Genomic DNA, 15523 nt, shown 5'->3' on the forward strand with positions numbered 1-15523 from the left:
AAGTCAGAATGTGCCAGCGTGGACGTGCAGCTCCTTCACTCTATGTAGCTCCGGTAACCGATCGTGGTTCGACCGGTCTCCGCATGTCTTTACGTCCATGGGCTGCAGAGGGTTCCGCTCACACCTGTTCACCAGCTAGTCAGTAACTTTGTCAGTCTGTTGTTCATCAGAGAAGAAAAAAAAAAAAAGATGTGGTGAGATGAGAGTTCACCACGACTGTGAAAACTGGGCCATGAAATCAAAAGGGTAAGCCCTAAGGTGCATGCTTCCTGTGTAGAGCTGAGGGGAACTACAGAGTTGTGCGATAACTCTTATGTGGGGTTTGTCACCGCGATGAGCTCCTTTCGCATTAAACTTTTATTTTCGTTGCTCTGTTCACTTAAAAATATTGATTTCTGCAGTAAAAAAAAAACAGTTCTACTCTGGAAAATGTGGTCAAACTCAAGCTTCTGTTGTTGCCGTTTCTAGCTCTGCTTCCGTGTGTGTTTTTGTTCCCAATTGTCATTCACACACACGAACACGCGTACACGCATTATCACTTCGATTATTAGTCCCCAGATTGCACCAGAACTGTCTTACCTGCTGCTGACAGCTCTGCCTCCTACCAAGGTGTGCACGGATTGATTACAGCACCGGTGTGAATCAGCCGATAAGAGGATCAGCTATCCCGCACGCGATCTCTGTTTTGTAATTGGAAGACGGATAAAGTGTATTGCTTCTGGCGTGACCTCAATCTCACCCTCTCGCCCAAACGCACGAGTACGCGCGCTCTCGCGAGCATATGAAATTGGTGCGTTTGTTTCATCCCAACCTCACCCTCCTGTTGCTGCAACCAGATGACACTGGAGGGTCTGGGCGTGCAGTCAAATTGTGTGGATGCGTGCGCCTGTGTGTGTGTGTGTGTGTGTCAGCTGAGTTCCCTGTATGTTTTGTGGCCTGTGGGCATTGCGTTTGTGTTTGTCATGTGGCAAGAGAGCGACAGGCTAATGGTGCACCATGTGCCGTGTTTACATTTGTGTGTGTGTGTGTGTCCGTGCGCGCTTGTGTGTGTATTCTGCTGGGAGATGCTGCAGTCTTCTCGCCTAAAAATAACGTCTTCCCTCCAGCTCGCCCTTCCTCTCTATCTTTATCTTCATTCTTTCAATCTCCCCCATTATACCCCATGATCTTCTTCTTCCTCAGCTGTTGTTTTCTTCTTCTTTCTGTATCGTGTTTTTGTCGAAGCCCTTGGTAGATTGTTTGGTTTGTGCTTCTCCATGGTAACAATTTAGCATGTGCTGTTTTGATATGTAACTTCATAACCAGATAGGATCCAATAGCAGTAGAAATGAAGAAATACTTTCTGCCTTCTAGTCTGAGTTGCAGTAGCAGAAGGGTAAACAAGGTAGCCCAGACATGGATCCCATTGGCAGATGGTGTGCATATAATCCCTGTTCTTGGGTCCACCTCCTGGGGCTTTTCACAGTTGGATTTGCCTGAAATACCTCCGCAGGAAGGCATCCTGCCGTTGTCCTGATCACACTACCGAACTACCTCAACTTTTCTATGTGAAGGAGCAGCGTTTCTGGAAGTCAAGCTCCCCGCCCTGCCCTGAAGGCCTTTTACTCACCTGCATATGTGAGCTCATCTGTCAGGGCGGCATGGGTTAAAATGCAGATCATCTGACACAGCTGTCGGCTTTAATTGCCGTCTACACAACACCTTGATGGTGCTTCACACGTAGGTCGTTGTATCGAAACCCAGACCGTTTCCCCTCCAGGTTAAGTTCATTTGGACTGGTGTGAACACAGCAGTCGCACTCGGTCCTTGAACATATCAATCGAGTTGGGACCGGGTAGAGAGGGTGGTCTCAACCTGCTGTTTGCAAGCATGTAGTGTGGAAGGCGTGTCAGAACTTTTGACTGCTTTGCCTCGATTGCACTGCGAACGCAAAACACAAACCAAGGTTAAATGCAACATTGCCACGATCGGACCAAAATATAGGCGTGAAAGGCCCTTAATCACATGTTGAAGCAATTCACTAACAACTCAGTCCACCATTTTCGAGAAAAATACCATAGACTTGGATTTTTGTAACCATGCATGTAATTTTGGTCCCAGTTGGTGCGGCACTTTGTGCGCCACTGAATGATCCGTACGAAAATCATATGGAATGCAACAAAACAAGCTACAGACAAGGGCTGGGTTTTAAAAAATTGATTATTTGACTTTAATCAATATTCATTTGAAACATCTGATATACAGTAGATTCATAAAATCCTTGGATTGATTTCTAAAAAGAAAATCAGAAATCCTGCTGTCTCGCCAGGCTCACTGTCAGAGTCATATTTTAGTTTTTTAAATTATACTTGTAATGACTTTGGTGATGATTTCACTTTGTATTTAGTTTCATTGACAGGTTAATTAAGCAAACACTAGTGTGCAACCAGATACCTGCAAAACTAAAGACATTCCCATCAGCCTCTACTGTCCCTTTTGTTCTCTACTAAGTAGCAAATGCTAACATGCTAAATAGAGGTTATAAACATCCGACAGGACCATTTAAACAATAACATATTATATTATTATTATTATTAGAACATGTTTTTATGTGGTACAGCACTGATAGATTTAGCCACAACACAGAACAGATTGAAGATCATTTAGATGTTCTGCTGCTAGAAGTTATTTTTTCTCACATTCAGTAATCCTTGTCACATAGTGTTAGGGTGGAGCAGAGCATCAAAGTCATTAACTAGTATCCTGATCTTTTCCATCAGCCAAAGAACAGTTTTCACTCATGATCTCTGGCCGTTTCCTATTAATGTTGCCATTACAGGCTTTTGTACGCTCAAAGACACACACAAACAGGGTTATTTCAGCTCACCCCTCTGGGTCAGTCATGCTGAAGCTCCTCTTTTTTTTTTTTTTTTTTAAGTTTCTCAAACCAAACAATGGGTCTTTCAGTGGAAAGCGCCCACTGCACTGGGCAGCAGCACTGATGCTCCGTTTGTGCATATTCTTATGGGCACACAAACACATACTTGTGACTGTACTGAGTGGGGTTCAGCTGAAATGGCCGCTTCAAGACTGATGACTGTGGTAATAGTTTTGGACTGATGTTAGTCTTTACGGTCAGAATCGTTGGACTTGATGTTGTTTTAAAGCCTCTAATCTAAACACTTGCAGTACATGGGAAAAGTTCATTTAGTGTGAAAACTGGCGGCATCTTGTTGTGGTTGCAGCTAGAAATGCATCTGTCGGTTCATTCAGAAACTACAGTCATTGTGAAATTATCCAGAAATGGTTTATTTAAGCAGGTTTCACGGTTGTGGTAGTGTGAGCTATCAGATGGAAGGATTCATCCACCCTGTAGGCTTTAGGGAGGTGGCAACCTTACCTTTGAAGTCTTTCTATTGGTGTACATCATGTAGGACAGTCAGTGGTGCTTTCATTGTAACGTATACCAGCAATAAGAGGGAAACTCCCCGCTCTCTGTGTGAGTGTGTGAGCGCTGCTGTGATCTCTAGATGATAAGAGTGATGTAAGTGGGCCCGAGGCGGCGCGAACACTATACTCTTATCCGAAAAGCCAGACATTATCAAACGAGGAAAAATTAAAAGTGAGCACCTGTGTGAGGTCAGGTTTCGCCTTGGAGCGTTTTTGGCTGACCACTAGCTTTTTCATCTGAACCTTCGTTTTACACCAAAGCTCTCATTTCCAATCTGTGTAGGCTGTGTGGATGTGGGAGAAACCAGGCACTGAGCTACGTCTACAGATACAGGGTGGCTTGGCATTTGAAATATCACACAATTTGCAAATCAGATAAATGCCGTGTAACCTTTTAGACAACACTGCAAAGGATGTTTGATCGGTCAGGCAACGTCTAAAACTTGACAATTTGATTTAAAGAAATGAAGTTGGTTGGATTTGATTTATTATCGCATGGCACGAAAGAACTAAAACCAACATGTGTAGTTGTGTCTGTGGCTCTTACACCCAAGATAATTCTGTTTTACGGAAAGTTTTGTTAGTTTCGAAACAACCGGGGGCTGTCATTTTGTGTAAATGTTGCACAAAGAGGGATATTTGGTGCTTTTGTTTGGTGCTATTTTCAGAGTAAGGAAGGTGTATGTGAGATTGACTCCAAGTAATCTATTCCTATATCTCTTGGTCATGGTAATGAAGGAACATATCGGTTGTGGGGATATTTTGAGCTCTCCGACACAGACGTCCAAAATGTAATGTCATTTATTTTCGCTGCACAAGCAGTACTTAGTCGGTTTTTGTCTTTTTATAGAACATGGTGACAGTCTGATAAATACGCATCATCTTTTCCTCAAAAATCCTGTCATTTCCGCTTCTTTGTACAGTGTATTTCCGCTATTTTCGTCAGGAACGCTGCTCGCCAGCAGGCACAGACAAAGCCACAGTGCGACTCTAAAAAAAAAAAAAGTGACTGAAACTAAGCTAACACTCGTTTAAATAGCTACGGCCCCATAAGTATTACCAAATTTTATGCGTAACAATGCAAAAGCTGCGCTATTTTAGAGCTGTGAATGCAGACCTTAGCAGTTTTGCTATCTTTTTGTTCTGACACGTGGTTCTATATTTGCCACTCTAGGGCCTACATATATGATTAGCTACAGTGTTTTTGCTGAATGAGAGCACGTTAGCACTGAGTCATCATTAGAAATGCTCTGAACTCAGCATGACCGATGTCTTAAGTTTTTTTGGCAGAGGGTAGTTGTGAATCAGCAACCCCCTCGCTGTTAAGGGTGTTACATTGTAGCTGCTTTTTGAGTAAGGTAACCAGAGCCTGTTTTCCATGTGTAGGTGTGTATATGCTACGTGCTACATTTCGAGCAGGCAGTTACAAAAAGGAACGAAACTGAAAGTCAAAAATGGATGGCGGGGTTACTAATCGGGGTTAGGGTTAGGGTTAGCCAAAACCATGAAATAACTCAGTAAGCCTTGAGGGATGAACCACTAATAAAATCTACGAGTCGATAAACACATCTCTTTGATATGCGAGATCGGTTTTCCTCTTTGGCCCTGTGGTGTCCCGGCCGCCTCATGTCAGCTCTCCGGAAAGAAAGTGAGGATTCTATTTTGAAGCAGTTGTGATCCTCATATGAGAGGGTCTATTTCGAGCAGCGGTTTTAACAGCGTTAACTGTTGTTTTTCTTTCGAGAGGACTCATCAGGCTTCCTGTCAGCTCTCCCTCGGTTCGCGGCTCCTCTTGTTTCTGCTCTGATTCTGTCAGCTCCATTAAAATGTCTTTAGCAGCCAAGGGTTTGAAACATATGACCAGAGATACTTCAAATATTAAAAGTACTTTAAATGCATTACTTTTTTCTCTTTTTTTATTAGAGCTTCTTTTTAATTTCTACACTAAAATAAAACTAAGAAATGGAAGAAATTACTTTTCTAGGCGTCATGGCATAGTAAACAAACTGTTTCCATTTTGGAGACCGACAATGAACCATGAATTGGGGAACAAACAGCATCGGCAACAGGAACAACAATGGCAAGCAGTGCACGCACTTGAAAGTTCCGCTGTAAATATATGCCCTACACAAGTTGATCTTCTTCTACCTATGCACATGATGCTTTTGCTGCTTCCTGTGATTGATACCCACCAATTAAACCAAAGGTTTGTGTGGCCAAATGGACCAGGACTCATATTCTTTTTAATTAGTTTTTTTGTTTGTGTATTCTATGCATTTATAAGAGAGCAAACAACTGAGAAATGACAGTAAAATTGGTGAGATTAAGATAAATGTCCCATGCCAGACAAAGATAATTGGTCAACACCTTTAGTATCATAGCAGTTAGCTTGTCTAGAGGTACAGACACACCAAACCGACATCAAAGAACTACATCAACGAAGACTGATGGAAATGTCACCTCATATCGCATGTGTCTTGGACTTTTTGGACCCCAAAAACTACGACCAACTGTTATATAGCGCATACACTGATTCGGCACAACATTATGACCACCTTCCTAATAATGTGTAGGTCTCCCTTGTGCCTCCAAAACAGTTGTGACTCATCAGAGAATGGACATGGGCCTTGTGAGGGTGTCCTGTGGTGTCTGGCAACAGAATGTTGTTAGTGGGGTCCTTTGGGTCCTATGGGTTGAGGGGAGGGACCTCTGTAGATCATCCCACAGATACTTGATCAGTTTGGGCTCTAGTGAATTTGGAGGCCAGGTCAACACCTTTGAGTTGTTCCTCAGCCGTTTTTGTGTGTGTGCCTGTGTCAGGCTGCATCCTGTTGGGGATGGCTGCTACCATCAAGGAGTGTCATTGCTATGGGGTGGGCGTGCCTGGTCTGGTCTAGGTGGATGTCTAAGTAACATCCATATGAATGCCTGGTCCAAAAGTTTCCCAGCAGAAGAAGTCAGAAGATGGTCAATGTCGCTTACTTCACCTGTCAGTTGTTTTAATGCTGTGGCTTATCGGTTTAAGTTTTGCAACTGTGTGAAAGAAAATAACTTCAGGGAAACTGGACGAGCTGCTAATAGCCGAGATCAGTTGGTCTACTGTTTGTTCATCCTACATGATCATGTCGTCATGATGACATTTGTGTATTTGGATGTTCGGGTTGGATGACGGTGAATAACTGCGTGCCCTTTAATCCCAGTGGTTCTCTAAGCAGAACAAGCATTCAGAGTGATCCCTCTGTCTGACTCATTCCGCTGCATATTCAACTTGTTATATCTGCTGAAAAACCATTGACAGAGGTTCGACTTGTGCCAACATTTTGTGGGACACACCTCAAAAGCTACGACACCCTAGTTTTTGAGGTGTGTCCCTCACTGTTGCTCACCGGTGGCTGACGCCGGAAAATGGCCTAGTTTTAAGAAAATCCCATACAATGACTTGGCTTAATTAGACGTTTGAAGCCCGGGCTGGATAGGTCGGTTACTTTACAACTCATTAAGCCGTGTAATTACAAAGAGAGCGCGGCTTTACGACCAGCAGCATTTGGGGAACACTCGCACTCGATTGGTCACCTGCAGAGTCAGCGCTTTCAATTCCCAAACCTGCCATAAACATAAAATGCAGCCACCGAAACCAGACCTAATGCGGAGTCTGACCTCCGCCACCCTCGGCGAGTCTCTCCCTCCCTTTTTTCCCCTCTCCCTCTCTCGGCAGTACTGTAAATGCCTGCAGTCACTCGGGTGATTTCATGGCTCTTAACCAAACACAAAGGCTCCATTATGGCTCCCGTTCGCCGGACTAAACTCACTTTCTCTCTCCCGTTCTTCGCTCGCCGCCTCCCACCGCTCTTCCTCCTCCTCTTCACATTCACACTTTCACCCACATCTCGGAGATCAAATGCAAAGCCACATTTTCCGTTTCATTACCTCATTCTGATTTCGGAGCCGGGGAAAAGGGAGAAGAGGAGGGAACGGGAGAGCGAGGAATGTGGAAGGTGGAAGGAGTGGAGAGTGTGTGTGTAATAATTAGAGCGGTAATTAGGTCTTGTCCCCAGCCCCCCCCCCACCCCACCCCACCTTCTTGTCCTTTGAAGTCCCCTTCTCCAGACTACCCCGATGCACTTGGGAAGCATCCAGGACGGCGCAGAGGAATGGGGGGGTGGGAGAATGTGGGTCAAAATGTGTGTGTGTGTGTGGAAGAAAATTTGTGGAGATGCTGATGATGAAAAAGAGAGAAAGACAGCCGGAGGGGGCTGAGTTCTCCCTCAGTGCCTCGCTAGCGCTGGCAGATTGCTAGCGCTGCTTTTTATGGTGAAATCTCCCCGCTCACACACATCATTCATACGTGCCAGATGATGTACTTTCAACACACACACACACACAGACCCCCCCCCCCCCAACCAACACACACACGTATAGTCACATGAGCCTCTTTGTTTTGGTTTGCTGCAGAGATAAAACCCGGCTCTGTTACACTTCTCTGTATGGGAGACAAAGAGCGCTTATCTCACGTACTGTGAGTGTGTGAGCGAGAAAATGTGTGTTTGTGCGAGGGTGTTTTCCAGTGCACTCATTTTTCCTTTTTTTTTTTCATATCTGCGATATTTTACAAGCTGGATTTTTAGCCTTGTTTGGAGGAATATTCTTTGCTCTTTCCCCTCCTGTTACTGGGCTGCCTGCTTTGTGTGAGTGTGTGGCGGAGCATCAGATCTGCGTGCCGATAGGGCCGCCGGGGCCGGCGTGACACACTTCCTCTTCAGGAGTGGACTAATGACACACAGGTTAAAACACACAACGGGCACATTTTGTAGACGGGTAGGAAATCACTGGAAAGCAGAGAAGTAATAAATGGAAGAACTAAATGTACAGTGAATGCATTCAGTCGTAGCCCCTGGACCGTCGGTGGTTGTTTCCGAGGCCTAAGCTTGGAGCGACTTTTGACAAAAATCCCCTTTCAGTGTGTGTAGGTGCTTGTGTCAGTACACCTACTGTTTTTTTTACCGCTGGTACAAATGGTTTCATTTTTCAATATATAATCTGCTGATTATTCTTTGTATTCATTGATTGATCTCTATGGATAGAGTGCCCACGCTAACCATACTTTTTTCTACTCTTGTGTATAGTAACATATCTTAGCAAGAAATCTATGAATGAAGAAGCGATTCTTAACTTTAAATATGACCTAATGATACAACTGATCGCAAAAGTTAAAGAGGAACTACTGTTTTTTACAACCTGGACCTTATTTCTGGCATAAAATACAATCGTTTACTCACCCATAAACCTTTTGTGTTATTTGCGAGATAATTAGATCAGCACGAGTGACTGGGGCCTCTAAATAACACATTATCTGCCGCGAAACTCGTTAATTTCGCCAATATTTTGTTATGATACGCTAATGCTATTACCCGCTGTGTACGGAGTTACGTGTTATCATCATCCGGGGTCTGTAGATTGACCTACAGACCCTGGACGATGTCACCTCTCAGCGGTCGGCTTGTTTTCCTGTAATTTGCTACTGCTAGTTTTTTGCAACATGGCTGAATATTTTTCCGATTCTGAGGTTGGGGACGGTTGCGTCTCGATGCCCCGGTCACTCCCGCTAAATGGATATCCGCTGATCTAATTAACTCCTGAAGGAGTGCAGTAGTTCCCCTTTAAGATACACTGTAGACCTTCTTGAAAAAGTGTTGTTTACAATTAACATAGTAATCGGAAATGCACCTGTATTCTTTATCTGTTAAAAGTTGCTTGCATCTGTTCTAACGATGTTTAGTTTTATAGGCGTATGTTCACGTAAACAAACTGTTTACAACTTGGAAATGGCAAATGTGCTGGATAGTAGTGTCGACACACTAGCCATTAGCATCTGTTGACTGCTTATCTGAAAAACAACCGATAAGGACATGATGACGACGACTCCCAGACGCTGTACGCCAACAGAAACACAAAATTAACGTCCAAGTACTTCCCAAAACACGGCAGATCTTCTCTGTTGTTTGATCCTTACAAAGCGTGCATCTGATAAGGTCCGAGTCTGAAGAATTCCCACTTGGTTGGTGATCTGGTTTGGCCTTCATTAGTCATTTGTTGTTGTGACTGTTGTAATGAGGTGCCACAATAGTCCAGAGACGGCACATTACGCTTCTTTAATATTCACAGATTCAGGATAATAGACAACAAAGTGCAGCAAAAGTTTCATATGCTTTTTTAACCTCCACATTCTTCTTCCCGATTAAAGTCTGTCCTACATTACCCACAGTGCTTGACCTCCAACAGTTTAGTCAAACATTTTGTTGAGTTATAATGCCTTTGACCTCGAATGTAGTCCAGTATATGTTAAGTTCTTCTTTTGGTAGCCTGTGGGGCTTTAATTAGACTTACTGGAACCAGTCTGGAGGAGGTTTAGGTCATGTTAGCACTCGTAGTTTCCTAAAAGAGTGCCTGATCTGACAAACAGGTTGTGTTTGTGTGTTGGTGTAAGACAGCTTTCGGTCGAGCTCGGCGACACTGATTGATGAAGTCATTTCTCACCACGCACTGTCACGAATGACAAATTGCCGGAGGGATGTGCGCGAGCCGACGGGCAGATGGTGTCTCGTGCGAGGTGCGGCGAGAGCTGGCGACCTTGAGAAAGAGGCCGAGGGAGAAGGCGAGGGATGGCGGCGGCAGGGGTCAGCCTGTTTTGGGGTCAGGCGGAATGGGCGGGGCGCTTCTGCTGCGGCGGCTGCTTCCTCACTGCGTTTCCTCTGCTCAGCCGGCGTGCCCCCTCTCTCTCTCTGTCGCGCACGCACACATGCGTGGCGGCGGTAACAAAGCGACACAATGAACAGGGGCTGGCTCGAGGCGGGCAGAGCAAGGTGTTTCCTGCGACCAGGACGGCTGCTACGTCAACACAAATACGCTGGTCCGGAGCAGCACCGGCATGCGCTCGCAGACCTGCTTTGACTCTCTCCTCCTTCAATTAGAGCTCATTAATTTCTCCCTGTTTAAACGTGCGAACGTGCGTGTAAGTGAGCGCAGCTGTGTTCAAGTCTGTAATATTCATCCTTTATTCATGCTTTGTTCATGGTTTATTCATGTACTCGCCAAGCATTTGCAGAGTGAATGAATACTGGATTAAAAGCAGCTCTGTATTATTGATGCGTTGAGATATTTTGGACTGTACGGGCGCTGGTGTAATCTCCCACACTGTGTGTGCACACACACACGCAACAGCCAAATCTGTTTGTTGTCCTACTTGCAAATTGGTCCTTTACTGCTGAATTAACACTCGCTGCATGGTTCTGTGTCTCCTACAGGCCGTGCATTGCCCTGCTATGGAGAAAATGAAGAGGATTAAGAAGCGCCTGTCGTTAACACTCCGTCCCAGTCAGACCATCGATGAGTCTCTGTCTGAACTGGCCGAGCAGATGACCATCGAGGACGGCGGGACCAAGGACAATGGTATGGGAAGCTATATTTCAGCATTTATTTATTCTTTTCTGAAGGATTGTACATGTAGTGCACAATCAGCTGTTTGTTTGCACTGTTTTTTTATTTTATTTTTTGAGCTCAGCTTCTAGTGGCATTTACTGAATGTTTTGTAAAAGAGCTAAACTTGATTAAATCAGTATATATGATTAGAAAGTTCTACAACCAACAACATATGGGTCAAACTGTCAAAAATGCATGCTTTAGACTATATTCCGTTTTTTAAAAATATATTTTTCAAACTCAGCTTCTGACGAGGGCAAACAGGATGATGGCCATGCCAAAAATAATTTTTTAAACAAGCTCTAATGAATAACAATAATAATAAGTGGCAATAACAATTATCTTGAGAAGGAGTTCCACCTAATAAAAAACAGAATTTGAAGCTTGAGCGAGAAAATTTGAAGCCAAAAAGCATGAAAGTGCTACAATCAACCAAAAATGGGAAAAAAGATCAAAAATAGATATTTTAAAACACTTAAAGTGAATATGGAAATCTGGATAAAATAGTTAAATAACGATGATGATCTTGATAGCTCTCAGGAGTATTTAAATTATGAAACACTGAAGTCGATGAAGGGAGAGAGAGAGTGTGTGTGCACATTTGTGTATGTGTGTGTGTGTGTCAGTAACAGCTGTAATGGACTTCAACTCGGTAGCCCTCTATCAAGTTATATAACAGGAGCGAGAGCAGAGGAGCTACTTGAACGCTCTCATAGCAGCAGACCAAGTCAGAAGCCTGTAGGGAACATGCATTCACACGCAGGAACACACACTCCCCCTTGACTTCTCCCGGTTTTGGCACCCCATTACGGCGCGTCTAAAATGAGCTGCAGGGTTGATGGAGGCGTAAACGTGATTGGTTGCCTCTTGTGATCGGCAGCTGTCAAAATAAATGGACGCACGCATCCATCTTTTTACAGAACGTTTCCCGTTGCAGTCATTTAGCCGTCAGTCTGGATCTGGAAGGAGTCCCGGTAAATGCAGCTGTAGGGTGAGCTTAAGCTGGTGGAGCAGCAAAAAGCAGATGGCAGCGATGGAGTTCAGAACAATCCTGGTTTTGATCTTCCCATCTCAGTGTTCATTTAGCTGTTTAAAGAATAGTTTGACATTTTGCAAATTGCTGAGAAAGATCAATATCACTGTCCTATCCGTCTATTTGATTTGGGGCTACAGCCTGCAGCTGTTTAGCTTAGCTTAGCATAAAGAGTGGACATACTACAATGTGCTGATTAGAAAGCCTTAGAGCTACAGTAGGTGTTCTTTGTTAGCTTTGGACAGGCTAGCAGCTCCCATCTTCCTCCAGTCTTTATGCAAAGCTGAGCTAACAGTAGCTTCATGTTTAACACACAAACAAGAGATGGTATCACTTTTCTCATGTAAGTCTCGTCCAGAAAGGGAATAAGTGTTTGTTTTCTGTCCGAGGAATCAGTGGAAATTGAGCCTTTGGTGCTTACTTAACTGGTGTAGCAGCTGACAGAGTTCCTCCTTGTTGTTTACGTTCGGCAAGGCTCAGTTCAGGAAGTTGAATCCGTTGTGATGTGTTGACTCAGGCGGATCACAACTGACCAACCAATCCCGTTTTTCATTTTTTTAATATTTGTTTTTTGTCAAGTTTTTAGTACATTAACAAATAGCATAACAGCTTCCGTGCTCAGCTCTTAAAATGCCTTGAAATGCCATTCATGCACGCTCAACTTGTAATTCTGCTAAGTTTGACAAGCCCCTGGAGGCAGCATAATGTTAATTTGTGAGGCTGACACGCCGGAACACAGCACAGTCTGTCAGCTCTGAGTTTAAACAGTCGCATGTTGTAAATAACATTGGTCTGAGCACAGAGATAGATCCGTCTAAAACCCCTTTTGTGGCTGCTTGATTCTCCACCGCTCTTAAATGGAATCCCACTGTTAGATACATAGATGGATACACAGATAGATCTGTCTTTTTCAAGATTTAGATGAGAGGATCCATACCACACACGTTAGCTCGTCATTAGCTTAGCTTGTTGTGCACTACGGATCGTGTTCACTCCGATTTTTTTCCAAAAACAACCATTCCTTTGTCACTTTCTTTCCTAAATAGCTAACAATGCTGCTTATACTTTGCTCAGCTTTTTGGAGGATACTTGATGTCCTTTTGTATTTATTTATACACATCCTTCCATAATTAAGCATGATGGTTGGCATTTTTGGAGCCTTCTGGGCTTTGACTTAAATGCTAAAGTTCAGTTGGTTTTAACAAATCTCTGCCACCGACCCTCTATAAAGAGTGACATTTACTGTTGATCCATGTTTGTACCTGCAAATTTCTGATTCAGTTGCAGAGCTTCTGATTTTTATCCAGCCTGAAATCTTGACCGTGGTTTTGTTGTCTTTCAGAGCCCTTCATGAGGAACGGCCGTCCTCCCACCTCCCACAGCATGCACTCCTTCCTGCACCAGTACACCGGCTCCTTCAAGAAGCCGCCCCTGCGCCGGCCGCACAGCGTCATCGGCGGCACCCTGGGGTCCTTCATGGCCATGCCGCGCAACGGCAGCCGCCTGGGTGAGTACACACGTGTTTCGCGAACGCGACACGTTCACGCGCACGGAAGGAAGTGAGTAGCATGAGAGCAGATGGCATCCGGGAACAAACAGGAAACGTGTCATGATCCTGAGATTTCCACCTCATTCGGAAGCGCGCCGTTGCCAGAGTGACTGGCCGCCTTTCCCGTGAGCTTCTCAGCTTCTGTCTTCGCCCTCAGCGTGGCTGTTTGTTACGCCAGTGACAGCTGGATGGGGGACTCGGTCAAACGTGACGCAGTTTCCTGTTTGAACTGATTCATCGCAGTTGATCCGTAGCAGCGAGTCTCATCATGAGGGTTGGAAGGGAGACATGTCGTGATGATTCAGGCAGCAGAAGATTTCAATCTGGGGGTCGGGACAGCCCGGGGGAATGATAAGATGATTCACAGAGAAACCAAACGCTGTGGGTATCAAAATCTGCCAGCGTCAAGACTACTTTGAATATTCAGCAAGGCACTATTGAAGAAAAGAACTTGAAATGATGGTATCTGGAGCACACTTTAATGCTTTTAAGGTGTATTAATGCTTGCTGTAGGGATTTAAGACTTGGCATCAGACTCTCTTTACCGACCATTTATATGTTGCTGTGAGCTCCTTCTGTACTCTCAGTTTCTCAATTCTGATGACACTTATTTCTGCACATTTCCAAAAACAGTGAAGACTCATCGCTGTTGTGGAGATGCAGATGTTTGAAGTGCACATTGAGTTTTATTTTTAGCAGTCGGTTTGTCATTGAGCTATTTTCATCCAGACTAAAATATCTTGACAACAGCAAGTGGATGAATTGCCATGATACAATTACGATCCCTAGAGGACGAATCCTTTTGACTGTCATGATCGCTTGGCCTTTCTTCTTGCATCACCACTTTCTCTGTTTAAGTTTCATCTGTTCCAGTGAAACATCTCAACATCTAGTTGGTGGATTTGCACAAAATCTGTCATGGATGTTCATGATTCCCAGATAACGAATCATAGGGCCTTTTCAGAACTTGCATTAATATCCACTCTGGGCTGTGCGATCGCAAGTGGCCGGCTTTAGGTACGTGCGTTCACACCTGGCGTTAACATGCGTCTCTGAATGCATCTCCAGATTCAGTTTCAGTATCGCCCTCTGTATGCAAATAAACACTAACATCATCTGAGGCGCAGTAGAATCGAGACGAGAAACGAGAACAGTGCTGTTTTACATGTATACGTCATGACTATGGCACACACTGAAAGTTATTATTTATTGATCTCCACCTTGACGTTAGCTAGACCTGCACAAAACTCAGATTATAACTCCAACCATGGAAGCTTCCGTACGTAATCTCTGGTAATAAAGGTAAATAAAGTCATCTGTGATGGAGGAAATACGTAACTTAACGTATCACACTTGTGTCATATTAAATACTGTCATCTGTCAAGTCTTGCTTAGATAGGTTAGTTATTTACCAATGAACAGATGAACCGCGATCATTTAGAATAGCGGTCGAGATTGCGTTCACACTACCAGAGGAATGCAGACAAATGTGGAGGCATGCGACTCCGACCACCTCCAGATGTGGTTAGAGATTGCATCTCTTAAATGTGATCTCGGTGTGTTCACACCTGTCCTTTATGCTGGCCACTTGCGATCAGATAGCCCAGATCGGATCTTAATGCAACGTCTGAACAGGCCCTCGTAACTGTCATGTAAAGCCACCATGGAGATAAAAGGTATCGCTGAAGTAATTGCCTAAACAACAACTATTGAATGGATTGCCATGAAACTGTGCATGAAGGTATGCCTGGTAAGAAGGAACTGGGATTATATTAGGATAACAGGATGTCAGGATTTAGCTTAAAGCTTTCTAGCACGGTTGTAGACAACCTTGATCACTTTCCCTTACCAGACAGATGCTGCTTTAAACCTTAAACAAACATTATTTAACAGAGCATTTCCACACGGCCTGGCAGCAACGACTGGGATCTAAGCAAACAATCTGTTCCACACAATGTTAGAAATGTCTTTTGGTGCTTCCCTAAGCTGGTTTGAATAGACATGGGAACACCAGAGGACTTGTTGAACTTCACTCC

General features: G+C 44.2%; 1 protein-coding gene across 2 annotated transcripts in view; it reads left to right on the plus strand.

The window, feature by feature from the left end:
- The window catches only part of cdk17 (cyclin dependent kinase 17), a 42853-nt gene that overhangs the window by 10084 nt on the left and 17246 nt on the right, over positions 1 to 15523 (plus strand). The window contains exons 2-3 of one of the 2 annotated variants that reach the window (XM_084573594.1): positions 10731 to 10875; positions 13281 to 13445. In XM_084573594.1, coding sequence (XP_084429720.1) covers positions 10749 to 10875; positions 13281 to 13445 — 292 coding nt within the window. In that variant the 5' untranslated portion in view covers positions 10731 to 10748. Of the gene's footprint in view, positions 1 to 10165; positions 10876 to 13280; positions 13446 to 15523 lie in introns of those variants that run through there. The other variant, XM_084573593.1, reaches the window with a different exon arrangement.

This window comes from Chelon labrosus, assembly GCF_963514085.1.
Source record: "Chelon labrosus genome assembly, chromosome: 23".
Classification (NCBI taxonomy): Eukaryota; Metazoa; Chordata; class Actinopteri; order Mugiliformes; family Mugilidae; genus Chelon; species Chelon labrosus.